The sequence below is a fragment of the Pongo abelii genome, chromosome 20, assembly GCF_028885655.2.
Source record: "Pongo abelii isolate AG06213 chromosome 20, NHGRI_mPonAbe1-v2.0_pri, whole genome shotgun sequence".
Lineage (NCBI taxonomy): Eukaryota > Metazoa > Chordata > Mammalia > Primates > Hominidae > Pongo > Pongo abelii.
This window is the reverse complement of record NC_072005.2, coordinates 53660977-53675670: the sequence shown is the minus strand read 5'-3', so window position 1 is coordinate 53675670 and position 14694 is coordinate 53660977. Positions and strand designations below refer to the sequence as shown.

General features: G+C 51.6%; 1 protein-coding gene across 9 annotated transcripts in view; it reads left to right on the top strand.

Moving 5' to 3' along the window:
• ZNF541 (zinc finger protein 541) overlaps nucleotides 1–14694 on the top strand; it is a 53084-nt gene that overhangs the window by 27948 nt on the left and 10442 nt on the right. For 3 of the 9 annotated variants that reach the window (XM_054540812.2, XM_054540813.2, XM_024237318.3), the window contains 8 exons: nucleotides 161–2021; nucleotides 5192–5250; nucleotides 5811–5970; nucleotides 6268–6441; nucleotides 7703–8027; nucleotides 13226–13289; nucleotides 13927–14069; nucleotides 14453–14556. In XM_054540812.2, the coding sequence (XP_054396787.2) occupies nucleotides 161–2021; nucleotides 5192–5250; nucleotides 5811–5970; nucleotides 6268–6441; nucleotides 7703–8027; nucleotides 13226–13289; nucleotides 13927–14069; nucleotides 14453–14556 (2890 nt within the window). The remainder of the gene's footprint in view (nucleotides 1–160; nucleotides 2022–5191; nucleotides 5251–5810; nucleotides 5971–6267; nucleotides 6442–7702; nucleotides 8028–13225; nucleotides 13290–13926; nucleotides 14070–14452; nucleotides 14557–14694) is intronic. The other 6 variants (XR_008516652.2, XR_008516651.2, XM_054540815.2 and 3 more) reach the window with 3 other exon arrangements.

The following is a 14694-nucleotide window of genomic DNA, read 5'->3' as shown; positions in this document are numbered from 1 at the left end:
GAAGCAGGGTTTGCTGGGTGGTCTTACCTGGTGGGGGCTGAGTACAATTTCTGAATTGTGGTGCAACTGTACCACAGACTTTTGGGGGCCGCCAGGGTCCTACAGCAGAAAGCCCGGTCCCAGGTGCCCCGGTGACGCCCCTGCTTGTGTCTGGCTTCAGGACCGGGCACATGCTCACCCACCAGAAGACAAAGCCCTTCGTGTGCATCGAGCAGGGCTGTAGCAAGAGCTACTGCGACTACCGCTCTCTGCGCCGGCACTACGAGGTCCAGCACGGCCTGTGCATCCTGAAGGAAGCCCCCACGGAGGAAGAGGCCTGCGGGGACTCCCCCCACGCCCACGAGTCGGCCGGCCAACTGCCCCCCAGCAGCCTGCGGTCCCTGGTGCCCCCAGAGGCCAGGTCCCCCGGCTCCCTCCTGCCCCATCGGGACCTCCTGCGCCGTATCGTGAGTAGCATCGTCCACCAGAAGACCCCTTCTCCTGGCCCAGCCCTGGCGGGGGCTTCAGACACCGAAGGGAGGAACACTGCCTGTCCCTGCCCCGCCTCATCGGGGTCCTCGTCCTGCACCCCAGCCGGCCCCCCCGCGACCCCAGCAGCGCTGGACACCGAGCTTCCGGAGGAGCCTCGCCTCCCACAGAAAGAGCCGGCCACTGACGTGTTCACAGCCCCTAATTCCAGGGTCGCCGAGAACGGCGCCCCCGACCCGCCAGAGCCGGAGCCAGAGCCAGATACCGCGCTGCTCCAGGCCCGGTCCACCGCGGAGTCCTGGCCCGAGGGCGGCTCCGTGCCTGCCTGCCTGCCTCTCTTCCGAGGCCAGATGGTCCCTGCCAGTTCCCAGCCATCGAGCCACAGCTTCCAGTGGCTCCGGAACCTGCCGGGCTGCCCCAAAAGCAAAGGCAACAACGTGTTTGTTGTCCACAAGCCCTCGGCCGTGCCCTCGCGGGAGGGCTCCGAGTGTGGCCTGGGACTCAGCAGCGCAAGCCCCTCAGAGGAGTCCCCGCCCGGCCCCGGCGGCGGCCTGGAGGACGCGCTGCCCTTCCCTCCCGCGCTCCTCAGGGCCCCCGGGGAGGCCCTGAGCGACCCCAGGTCGGCCAGCGGAGAAGATGACCCCTGCGCCCCCAAGAAGGTCAAGCTCGACTGCGACTCCTTCCTGTGCCAGAACCCCGGGGAGCCCGGCCTCCAGGAGGCCCAGAAGCCAGGGGGGCTCCCGGCGGATGCCTTGCCGCTCTTCCGCCAGCTCTTCCTCAAGTCGCAGGAGCCTCTTGTGAGCCACGAGCAGATGCAGGTGTTCCAGATGATCACCAAGTCCCAGCGGATCTTCTCCCACGCCCAGGTCGCAGCAGCCTCCTCCCAGCTCCCTGCGCCCGAGGGCAAGCCAGCCGCCCTGAGGCCGCTGCAGGGGCCGTGGCCGCAGCAGCCCCCGCCACTGGCTCCTGCTGTGGACTCTCTCCACGCCGGCCCTGGAAACACCGAGGCAGAGGGCTCCCCAGCCCGCAGGAGGAAAACCGCACCCGGGGTTCCCAGAGAGGCCTCCCCCGGCAGCACGAGACGAGACGCAAAGGGGGGACTGAAAGTGGCCGCGTTTCCAACGCCTCTTGCAGCGCCGTCTCTGGAGTCTTCCAGGAATCCAGACATCTCTTCTCTGGCCAAGCAGTTGCGATCCTCTAAAGGGACCTTGGACCTGGGGGACATCTTCCCCTCCACAGGCCAACGGCAGACCCAGTTAGGTGGGGAGGAGCCACCGGGAGCCTCGCTGCCCAGGAAGCAGGCCCCAGCCGAGAATGGCGCGGCTTCAAGGACCACGAAAGGTGGAAAGGGCCCAGCCTGCTCCCGGGGTGGAGGCTACCGGCTCTTGGGCAACCCCAGGGCCCCGCGATTCTCCGGCTTCCGGAAAGAGAAGGCGAAGATGGATATGTGCTGTGCGGCTTCTCCGAGCCAGGTAGCCATGGCCTCCTTCTCATCGGCCGGGCCCCCCGCAGATCCCTCCAAGTCCAAGCTGACAATATTCAGCAGAATCCAGGTACCAGCTCTCTCTCACGTGGCCTGACCAGAGTGGAGTGAGTTTCCTTTGCATTTGTTAGTTGTCCAAGCATTTTATTTCATTTCAGAGAGTCCCTAGATGCAATTTTACAGAGGAAGAAATTAAGGTTCCAAAAGATTGTGGTTTTCCCTACTAAAAAAAAAAAAGACCAGAATGAGGCCAGGTGAGGTGGCTTACGCCTGTAATCCCAGCCCTTTGGGATGGGAGGCCGAAGTGGGGAGACTGCTTGAGCTCAGGAGTTCGAGATCAGCCTAGGCAACATGGCGAAACCCAGTCTGTACCAAAATTTAAAAAAATTAGCTGGGCGTGGTGGCACACGCCTGTAGTCCCAGCTACTCGAGAGGCTGAGGTGGGAGAATCGCTTGAACCTGAGAGGTGGAGGTTTCAGTGAGCTGAGATTGTGTCTCTGCACTCCATCCTGGGCAACAGAGCAAGACCCTGTCTAAAAAAAAAAAAAATCAACATGAGGATATCCCAGAGTTGTTCAAAACACTGTTATCTCACAAAGCCTTTTTTGCTTTTTTTTTTTTTTCTCTCGTTTCCCTTTGGATTTGCCTTTTTAGAATCTTCAGAGGAAATGAAGGTAGATGCCCTCTTTCCTTTAAAGATTCCTGCTTGAAATGACCATGTGTTTTCTGATTGTGAGTCATGGTTTCCACAAGCACAAGTTGGCACCTGCATTGTGCCCCACACTTAAGCACATTGATAATTATTCACTGGTTCCTCCAGACGTGCTTGGAGGACCTGGTCTGAAGAGCTCATCCAGGTCTCCCGACTCCAGGTCCAACCTGGGCAATATGGCGAAACCCCGTCTCTACCAAAATTTAAAATAATTAGTTGGGCATGGTGGCGCACGCCTGTGGTCCCAGCTACTCAGGAGGATGAGTAGCTTCCCATCATACCACAGCTACCTCATTTTTGTTTTATTAACAGCTTTATTATTCAGGTGCCATATAATGCACCATTTTATTTTTTATATATTTTTTAGAGATGGGGGGGGTCTCGCTATGTTGCCCAGCCTAGTCTTGAACCCCTGGGCTCAAGCAATCCTCTCATCTCGGCCTCCTAAAGTGTTGGGATTACAGGCATAAGCCACCATGCCCAGCCAAATCCACCACTTTATTTTATTTTTTAAATTTATTTTATTTATTTATTTATGATGAAGTCTCACTCTGTCGCCCAGGCTGGAATGCAGTGGCGCTATCTCAGCTCACTGCAGCCTCCGCCTCCTGGGTTCAAGCAGTTCTCTGCCTCAGCCTCTGAGTAGCTGGGATTACAGGCATGCGCCACCATGTCTGGCTAATTTTTGTATTTTTAGTAGAGATGAGGTTTCACCATCTTGGCCAGGCTGGTCTTGAACTCCTGACCTCGTGATCCACCCGCCTCGGCCTCCCAAAGTGCTGAGATTACAGGTGTGAGCCACTGTGCCTGGCCAAATTTATTTTTGAGACAGAGTCTCACTCTGTTGCCCAGGCTGGAGTATAGTGGTGCAATCTTGGCTTACTGCAGCCTCTGCCTCCCAAGTTCAAGCAATTCTCCTGCCTGGGCCTTCCAAGTAGCTGCGATTACAGGCACACATCACCATGCCCAGCTAATTTTTGTATTTTTAGTAGAGCCAGGGTGTCATTGTGTTGGCCAGGCTGGTCTTTCCTGACCTCAGGTGATCTGCTTGCCTTGGCCTCCCAAAGTGCTGGGATTACAGGCATGAGTCATGGTGCCCGGCCTGAATACACCATTTTAAAGCATTAGCATTGGGTAATTTGTAGTATATTCACAAGATCGTGCAACCATCCCCACTCTTTGCCAGAACAGTTTCATCTCCCCAAAAGGAACCCCACATTTCTTAGTCATCACCCACAATCTTGCCCTCCCCCCAGGGCCTGGCAGCCATGAGTCTCCTTTCTGTCTTTGTGGATGTGTCTGTTCTGGACACTGCATATGAGTGGAATCATGCACTCTGTGGCTTTCGTATCTGGCTTCCTTCACTCAGTGTGACGTTTTCCAGGCTCATCCATGGGGTGGCAAACGGCAGAGCTGCATTCCTTTCCATGACTGAGTGATCCTCTGTTGGATGGATAAGGTCGTGTTTTATTTGTCTGTTCATCAGTGGATGGACATTTGGGTTGTTTCCACTTTTTGGCTATTTTGAATATAGTGCTGCTGTGAATATTCACCCATGTACAAATTTTTATGGGGATTTATGTTCTAGGAGTAGAATCGCCAGGTCGTACAGCAGCTCTCTGTTTTAGGTCTGAGGAACTACTAGGCTGTTTTGCTTATTTCCTCTTCCCACCCACAGTGTATGAGGGCTCCACATTCTCCATGTCCTCACTAACACTTGTTATTGTCCGTGGTTTGTTTAAATTATAACTACCCTGGTGGGTGTGAAGCAGTATCTCATTGTGGTTTTGATTTGTATTTCCCCGTGGCTGCTGATGTTGAACACCTTTCTGTGTGCTTATTGGCCATCTGTGTATCTTTCTAGAAGAAATGTCTGTTCAGATCCTTTGCTTATTTTTTAAAATCAAATTACTATTTTTTGAGTTCTGTATATATTCTGGATGCAAGACCCTTATCTGACACATGACTTGCAAATATTCTCTCATTTTGTGGTCTTTCTTTTCACCTTATTTATGATACCATTTGCAGGACAAAAGTTTTTATTTATTTATTTATTTTTTTTTGAGACAGGGTCTCACTCTGTCACTCAGGCTGGAGTGAAGTTGTGCGATCATGGCTCACTGCAACCTTGAACTCCTGGGCTCAAGTGATTCTCCACCTCAGCCTCCTGAGTCGCTGGGACCTCAGGCCCACGCCAGTATGCCAGGCCAATTTTTGTATTTTTTGTAGAGATGGGGTTTTGCCATGTTGCCCAGGCTGGTCTCAGACTCCTGGGCTGAAGCAATCCTCCCACCTCGGCCTCCCAAAGTCCTGGGATCACAGGCATGAGCCACCATGCCTGGCTAAAAGTTTTACATTTTGATGAAGTCTAATTTGTCTGTTTTGCTTTGGTGTCTTATCTAAGAAACCACTGTCTAATCCAAGGTCATGAAGATTTACTCCGATGTTTTCTTCTGAAAGTCTGTAATTTGAGCTCTTCTTGCCTCTTCATTTCGGATGTGTTGGTTCAGATGCATTTTCATCTTCAGGGTGGAAACATCTACAGGCTCCCCCATCCGGTGAAGGAAGAGAACGTGGCAGGCGGAGGGTAAGTTAAGAAGCCCCCGATCCTGCATGCACCCCGACAGGAGTCCTCTGGCCTTCCTGTGCTGGCCCTGGACAAGTGAGTGGGGAGGATGTTTTCAGTCCTAATGGGATTAGGGTACAGCCTCCATTTTTTAGGGTTTATCAAGAGTAGTCAGGCTGAGCGCGGTGGCTCACGCCTGTAATCCCAGCACTTCAGGAGGCCGAAGCAGGGGGATCATTTGAGGTCAGGAATTCGAGACCAGCCTGGCCAACATGGTGAAACTATGTCTCTACTAGAAATATAAAAATTAGCCACGTATAATGGCACACACCTGTAATCTTAGCTACTTGGGAGGCTGAGGCACGAAAATCACTTGAACCCAGGAGGCGGAGGTTACAGTGAGCCAAGATGGTGCCACCGCACTCCAGCCTGGGCAACAGAGTGAGACTCCATCTCCAAAAAAAAAAAAAAAAGTTAGTGGATTGGAGTTATAGACAAAAAAGAAAAAAAAAACAAAAAATCAGTGATCAAGGACAGAGTCCTAATCTCCCACTCTTCTTTCCTGCCATGTCTACCCACAGTAACCAGCAAAACGGCAGTCCCACAGACTGGACGGAGCCCAGGAGCACTTTTGTCTGCAAGAACTGCAGCCAGATGTTTTATACGGAGAAAGGGCTGAGCAGCCACATGTGTTTTCACAGCGACCAGTGGCCGTCACCTCGAGGGAAGCAGGAACCGCAGGTGAAGGGGGACAACCAGTGGCTTGGTGGTTACTGGGTTTCTGGCAGGCCTCTGGGGAGTAAACGAAACTGGTGTCACTTATTTCAGGATGGGGACGTCACTCTGGGTCGGGGGCTGGAGTCAGGCTGTGTGGCTCTCCAGGGGCAGGCCATTGCCATGGGCTGCAGCAGCTCTCCAGCTTAGTCCGTGCCACAGACTCACTGCTGTTTTCTATGACGGCTTTTTTTGCTGAAGCAGCTCTTCCTTTCCCCACCTACCTTATCTCTTAAAGAGCCATCTCTTCTCTTCTGTGTTTAGGTGTTTGGCACAGAGTTTTGCGAGCCGCTAAGACAGGTGCTGAGGCCAGAAGGGGACAGGCATAGTCCCCCAGGAGCCAAGAAGCCCTTGGACCCCACAGCTGCAGCCCCTTTGGTGGTCCCCCAATCGATCCCCGTGGTTCCAGTGACCCGACACATAGGGAGCATGGCCATGGTGGGTGCTTGTCGGTCTGCCTCCTTCCTACCACTGCCCCCAGCTGCTGGGGGAAGCCGTAGGAAAAACCCAAACCAGATACCACAGAAAATCTTTGACTCCAGGCTGGGCGTGGTGGCTCATGCCTGTAATCTCAGCACTTTGGGAGGTTGAGGCGGGTGGATTGCCTGAGCTCAGGTATTCGAGACCAGCCTGGGCAACATGGTGAAACCCCGTCTCTACTAAAAATACAAAAAAATTAGCTGGGCATGGTGGCAGGCACCTGTAAACCCAGCTACTCGGGAGGCTGAGGCCCAAGAATCACTTGAACCCGGGAAGCAGAGGTTGCAGTGAGCTGAGATCACACCACTGCACTCTAGCCTGGGTAACAGAGTGAGACTCTGTTTCAAAAAAAAAAAAAAGAAAATCTTGATCCAGAAGAACCTGGTTTGCATGTTAATTCAGTCATTCAGCATTCACTGAGCCCCTCTGTGCCGGGCCCTGTGCTAGGTGGTGCTGGGGACACAGAGGTGACCACAATAGCCTGGGCCCTGCCTCCCAGGGCTCCCAGTCCAGTGGAGGAGACAGGCGTGTCCCCAGACAGTGACAACCCAGAGTAGGCAGAGCTGGGAGCAGAGGGAGCCCAGAGAGTTCCCAGGGGGCTCCTGACCCAGCCTGAGGAGGTAAGGGAGGGCTTCCTGGAGGAGGAGGTATGGGAGCTGAGACCTGGAGGATGAGGAAGAGTAGGGCTGGCAGAGCGGAGAGGAGATTTTGTGGAGGCGAGAGAGAGCATGGTGAGTTACGAGTGATCAGTCTCGTAGGGCTTGTCTCTGCAGCCTGTACTGGAGGACCCCCTACTGGAGAAGCTCCTGCTGGACTCGGGGACAGAGTCCATGGACCTGAAGGTCCCCTGAGTCAGTGGCTGGGTCATTTGGGTGCTTGTCATTTGGGTGGAGCAGCATTTCTTTCTTGTCACCGTCACACTCTATCTTTGGGGATCTCTCTCTTTTTAAGGGCCAGTCATCTTAATGATTGAGGCCGTTCTCACACAGAGTCAGGGGCTCTGCTGGGGCAGTGGGTGCAGGAGAAGGCTGCAGCCAGATCATCGCCAGGCTCAGTACCTCAGGTCTGGCCCAGGTGTGGCCGGCCTCCTTCGCCGGGCATGCATTTCCTAGTTTCCTGTCTCTGGCCAGTCTCCTTTTCCTGCTCTCTTTCCATCCTGGAGATGGAGTGGTGCAGTAGGCGGCTTCAGGCGACCACCTGTGGTTCTAAACTTCTTCAGGAACAAGAGAAAGACGGGGAGGAGCGAGACAGCAAGGAGAGCAGCCAGCAGAGAAAGCGGAAGAAGCGGCCCCCACCCAAGGGGCTGTTCATCCCTCCTCCACCCTCCACGGCTGGGGAGCCCGGCCCTGCAGGATGCCACCAGAGCCGCCTGCGGTCGCCCATGTTCCTGGTGGACCGCCTCCTGAAGGGCTTATTCCAGTGCTCCCCCTACACACCGCCCCCAATGCTCAGCCCCATCCGGGAGGGCTCTGGGGTGTACTTCAACACCCTCTGTTCCACGTCCACTCAGGCCAGCCCTGACCAGCTTATCAGCTCCATGCTCGGTGAGTGAGGCTGGGGCACTCACTCTGTGATCCCAGGGTGGATTGCCTGCGGACCACAGCCACTCTCCCTTGTAGCATTGGGTTCAGTGATTGTCTCCTGCCTGGGTGTACCTAGTCTGTGTGTTCCTTTGCTATTCAGATGCGCCTCAGGACTGATCTAAGTGCCTTCTAGTGCATAGAATTTTACAGCCCGAAAGAAAATGTAGAGGCCATTTAGCCTGACCATGCTTCTGCCTGCCCTTCTGTGTCATTTTCTTTTTCTTTTTTGGGGCAGGGTCTTGCTCTGTCACCCAGGCTGGAGTACAGTGGCTTGATCACAGCTCACTGCAGCCTTGATCTCCTGGTCTCAAGCGATCCTCCAGCCTCAGACTCCCAAATATTTGGGACTACAGGTGTGCATCACCACACCTGGCTAATTTTTTATTTTTCGTAGAGATGAGGTCTTGCTATGTTGTCCAGGCTGGTCTCGAGCTCCCGGACTCGTGACTTTGCTGCCTTGACCTCCCAAAGTACTGGCATTAAATGTGTGAGCCACCCTGTCCAGTCTGTGTCATTTCCCTTTTTTTTTTTTTTTTTTTTTTTTTGAGACAGAGTATCACTCTGTCACCCAGGCTGGAGTGCAGTGGCGCGATCTTGGCTGACTGCAACCTCCAACTCCCAAGTTCAAGCAATTCTCCTGCCTCAGCCTCCCAAGTAGCTGGGACTACAGGCATGCGCCATCATGCCTGGCTAATTTTTGTATTTTTAGTAGAGATGGGATTTCACCATGTTGGCCAGGTTTGTCTCGAGCTCCTGACTTCCAGTGATCCACCCTCCTCAGCCTCCCAAAGTGCTGGGATTACAGGTGTGAGTCACTGCGCCTGGCCTGGCCTATGTAATTTTCCTAACAGATTTATTGAGCTGTACTTCACATACCATGCAAATCACCCATTTATAGTATGCAGTGTTTTTTAGGATATTCACAAGGCCGTGCAACTATCACACAGTCTTAATTTTAGAGCACGCTTAGCATCCCCAGAAGAAGCCAGAGCTCATTAGCAGTGACTCCGCCCGTATCCCCACAGTCCCTTCTTCCCCCAGCCTGGGCACCCACTCATCTGCCTTCTCTCTTTGGATTTGCCTATTCGGGACATTTCATGTAAGTAGAATCATACAATATGCAGCCTTTTGTGTCTAGTTTATTTCACTTGGCATGTTTTCAGAGTCCCTTCATATCGTAGTGCATATCAGTGCTCAATTCCTTTTTATGGCTGAACATTTTCCTCTTGTACAGATGGGCCCCATTTTGTTTATTCATCAGTTGACGGACATTTGGGTTGTTTCCACTTTGGGCTATTATGAATAATGCTGCCATAAACATTCATACAGAAATTTTTTGGGTTTTTTTGGGAGACAAGGTCTCACTCTGTCACCCAGGCTGGAGTGCAGTTGTATGATCACAGCTCACTGCAGCTTCAACCTCCTGGGCTCAACTGATCCTTCTGCTTCGGCCTCCAGAATAGCTGGGCCTACAGGCATGCACCCCCATGCCTGGCTAATTTTTTGTAATTGTTTTTATGTAGGGAGGGGGGTCTTGCCATGTTCCCCAGACTGGTCTCAAACTCTGAGGTGGACCAGGCATGGTGGCTCATGCCTGTAATCTTAGCACTTTGGGAGGCTGGGGCGGGTGGATCACCTAAGGTCAGGAGTTTGAGACCAGGCTGGCCAACATGGCAAAACCTCATCTCTACTAAAAATATAAAAATTAGACGAGCATGGTGGCGGGTGCCTATAATCCCGGCTACTCAGGAGGCTGAGGCAGGAGAATCGCTTGAACTGAGGGCACAGTGTTGGGAACAGGCCCCCCAAAATCTGGCCGTAAACTGGCCCCAAAACTGGCCATAAACAAAATCTCTGCAGCACTGTGACATGTTCATGATGGCCGTGATGCCCACGCTGGAAGGTTGTGGGTTTACCGGAATGAGGGCAAAGAACACCTGGCCCACCCAGGGCGGAAAACCGCTTAAAAGCGTTCTTAAACCACAAACGATAGCATGAGCGATCTGTGCCTTAAGGACATGCACCTGCTGCAGATAACTAGCCAGACCTATCCCTATACTTTGGCCCATCCCTTTGTTTCCCATAAGGAATACTTTTAATTGATCTATAATCTATAGAAACAATGCTTATCACTGGCTTGCTGTCAATAAATATGTGGGTAAATCTCTGTTCAGGGCTCTTAGCTCTGAAGGCTGTGAGACCCCTGATTTCCCACTCCACACCTCTATATTTCTGTGTGTGTCTTTAATTCCTCTAGTGCCACTGGGTTAGGGTCTCCCCGACCGAGCTGGTCTCGGCAGCGGAGGTTGCAGTGAGCCGAGACCGTGCCATTTCACTTCAGCCTGGGCGAAAGAGCTAAACTTGGTCTCAAAAAAAAAAAAAAAAAAAAAAAACTCTGGGGTGAAACAATCCTCCTGCATTGGCCTTCCAAAGTGCTGGGATTATAGGCCTGAGCCACCACACCCAGCCGTATGTACAGGTTTTTGTGTGGATTTATGTTCTCAGCTCTCCTGGGTAGATAACTAGGAGTGTAGTGCTGGGTCATATGGTAACTCCATATTTAACTGTTTACAAACTGCCGGATTGTTTTCCAAAATGGCTGGGCCACTTTAAATTTCCAGTAGCAGTATATGAGCATTTTCATTTCTCCTCATTCTTGTCAACACTTGTTATTGTCTATCTTTTTAAGTATAACCATCCTACTAGATGTAAAGTGGTCCTTTTGCAGGACAAACGTTTCTAATTTTCATGAAGCCCAATTTCCTTTCTTTTGTTACTTGTTCTTGTGGTGTTATATGTGAAGATTTGCCTGACCCAAGTCATGAAGAGTCACTCTTGTTTTCCTGTAAGAGTTTTGTAATTTTGGGCCAGGCGCAGTGGCTCATGCCTGTAATGCCTGCACTTTGGGAGGCCGAGGTGGGCGGATCACAAGGTCAGGAGCTCAAGACCAGCCTGGCCAACATGGTGAAACCCTGTCTCTACTAAAAATACAAAAGAATTAGCCGGGTGTGGTGGCGGGCACTGTAATCCCAGCTACTCAGGAGGCTGAGACAGAGAATCGCTTGAACCCGGGAGGCGGAGGTTGCAGTGAGCCAGGATGGCACCACTGCACTCCAGCCTGGGCAACAGAAAAAAAAAAAAAAAGAGTTTTGTAAATTTGACTCTTAGGTTTAGGTCTGTAATCAATTTGAAGATAACTTTTATATATTACACGAGGTAAAGGTCCAAATTCATTTTTTTGCATGTGTATATCCAGTTCTTCCAGCAGCATTTTTTGAAGACTTCCCATTGAATTGACTCAGCACAATTCAGTGTTAGAAATCAATTGACCATAAACGTGTGGGTGTATTTCTGGGTGTTCAATTCTATTGAATTGATCTGTATACTTATCTTTATGACAGTATCACACTGTTTTGATTACTGTAGCTTTTAACTTTTGTTTTTTTTTGTTTTTGGGGGGTGGTTTGGAAGGGTTTTTTTTGAGACAGAGTCTTGCTGTGTCGCCCAGGCTGGAGTGCAGTGGCATGATCTTGGCTCACTGCAGCCTCTAACTCCCAAGTTAGCCTCCCACTTCAGCCTCCCGAGTAGCTGGGATTGCAGGGGTGCACCACCACACCAGGCTAATTTTTGTATTTTTAGTAGAGATGAGGTTTTGTTATGTTAGCCAGGCTGGTCTTGAACTCCTGACTTCAGGTGATCCGCCCACCTCGGCCTCCCAAAGTGCTGGGATTACAGGCGTGAGCCACCGCACCAGGCCTCTTTCTTTAGATATTTCTTTCTGTCTCTTTCTCCTTTCCATCTGGTACTCCTGTTACATGTAGTTGTTGTACTTAATGGTATCCCACATTTCTCTGAGGCTCTCTTTATTCTTTTTCTCTTCGTTCTTCGGATTCCATAGTCTCTATTGATCTGTCTTCAAGTTTACAGATTATTTTCTTCCTGTCAACTCAAACCTATTGAGCCCCATTTTGGTTATTTTATTATTTTCCTCAACAGCTTCACTTGCCAATATTTTACTTTCTAACCCCAGAATTCCCATTTGGTTCTCTCTTTTTAATAATTTCTACCTCTTAATGATATTCTGTCTATGATGAGAAATTGTCACTGTACCTTCCTTTAATTCTTTAAGCATGGGAGCTGACAGGAGAGGCAGCCCCTGTCTGGGCTGCACCTACCTGGAGTAGAACCCTTGGAGCTGGGAGCTGGCTGGGTAAGGGAGCAGGTCACAGCTCAGATGCAATAGCCTCTTGTTCTTACCAATATTCAGTTGATTATTTTTTATTTTTTATTTTTTTGAGATAGAATCTCACTCTGTTGCCTAGGCTGGAGCACAGTGGTGCAATCTCGGCTCACTGCAATCTCCACCTCCCGGGTTCAAGTGATTCCTGCCTCAGCCTCCCAAGTAGCTGGGATTACAGGCACATGCCACCACGCCCAGCCAATTTTTGTATTTTTAGTGGAGATGGGGTTTTGCCATGTTGGCCAGGCTGGTCTTGAACTCCTGACCTCAAGTGATCTGCCCGCCTCAGTGTCCCAAAGTGCTGGGATTATAGGCGTGAGCCACCACACCCGGCCTAGTTGATTTTTTTTAATGAATATTTCTCCAAGTGCTGAATGACCTTAGGACAATTTCCAGAGACTTTAGTGTGCTGTTTTTATATATACATATACTTGTCATGAGTTAATTTGTTAGAGTTCCTTCCTCTACCTTTTCTGAAGTGCTGCCGTCTCCCATGGAATTTTTTTTTTTTTTTTTTTTTTGAGATGGAGTCTCGCTCTGTCGCCCAGGCTGGAGTGCAGTGGCGCGATCTCGGCTCACCACAAGCTCCGCCTCCTGAGTTCATGCCATTCTTCTGTCTCAGCCTTCCGAGTAGCTGGGACTACAGGCACCCACCACCACGCCTGGCTACTTTTTTTGTATTTTAAGTAGGGACAGGGTTTCACTGTGTGTTAGCCAGGATGGTCTTGATCTCCTGACCTCGTGATCCTCCCGCCTCGGCCTCCCAAAGTGCTGGGATTACAGGTGTGAACCACTGCGCTCGGCCAACCCATGGGATCTTAAAGACCCTGCTTTCAGCTGCGTCCACACAGGCAGGCAGAGGACCCTGTCGGTTACCTGCTGTCTGTCTTCTTGAGCCTTTTCACTCTGTGCTTTCTAGATCAAGTGGATGGGTCTTTTGGCATCTGTGTGGTGAAGGATGACACCAAGATCAGCATTGAGCCGTAAGTTGGGTCCTTTCCAGTGAAGCTGCTTTTACCCCACCTTGAGTTCTAGTGTCACTTTTCCCAAGGGTTCCTTCTTCCCATGGGGGGTTCAGGTTTACTCACGTAGGCTCCCTAGGCGTGAAGTGGTAGATTTTTCCAAATATATGTAGGAAGATCCCCCAATATTATTCCTTTTAGAAATATATATATATATGAAAATCCCCCAAAATTATTCCTTCTAGAAATATGTATGTGGCACATGGGGACAGAATGCCCTGGACCTTGGGGTTCCAGGTAGAATTGGTGATGGCACAGAGTGGGACTCAAGCATGCCTGAGGGATGTGGCTGGATGGCTGTGGTGTGGACATAGACACATGCCGGGTGTCAGCTTGTACCTCCCCTGCCTTGACCCTGAGAGAGAAATGTGGCAATGAAGGAAAACAGAGGAAGGGAGGAAGTGTCCCTGCAGACGTTTCTGAAATGCCTGTGTGCGTCTGTCGGGGACAGCACGTACCTGATGCACCTGCGACAGCAGAGGGTTTCCATGGAGCAGGCTGTGGCCCAAGAGCCCGGCATACAGAGCATCTCCATTTCACTTCCCATCTCAGTCATGTTTGTACGTCTCCCTTATCTGTATGTGTGGCCTCATTTCAGACATATCAATATAGGAAGCCGGTTTCAGGCAGAGATCCCGGAACTCCAGGAGAGATCCCTGGCTGGAATTGACGAGCATGTAGCTTCTCTGGTCTGGAAGCCATGGGGAGATATGATGATCAACCCAGAGACACAGGATAGAGGTGGCTGAGGCTTTGGGGCTAAATTCCTAAGGGCCCTTCTTCCCCCTCCATTTCCAGGGTGTTTTTCCTCCTGGGTCTCGAGCTCCTGACCGCTGGATCCAAGAAGCAGTGTCCCCTGGGTGTGGGAGGGAGCTGACTCTTGGCCAGCATTGCTTCTTCCCTGCTGCATTCTCCCTCCCCTACCTCTTTTATCACATGGTGGCTGGTCAGGCCATCAAGAGCGGGTGCCAGGGACAGGGTTCTGCTCTTCCTCCTTGTCCCTCCCTGAGATGCAGGAGAGAAGGGGAAGGCACCCCCTCTCTGCTGTCTCTTGGGAAAGGTTCCTCCCTAGCACCTGATGACTCCTGTGTGCCTCCTCTTCCTCATGTCCTTCTTGGAAACAGTGACCGAGCTCTGCAATGTGGCGTGCTCCAGCGTGATGCCAGGAGGGGGCACCAACCTGGAGCTCGCTCTGCACTGCCTGCACGAGGCTCAGGGCAATGTTCAGGTGAGGCACAGCAAGGGGACCCTCCCTGCTTTCCTGGGGCCCAGGGTTCTAGGTGCATGTGACATGCCATCTGCTTGGGGGTTCAGAGCGGATGGAAGCTGGAAGAAGGCCACCCAACCTCCTCCACAGCGGCTTTGG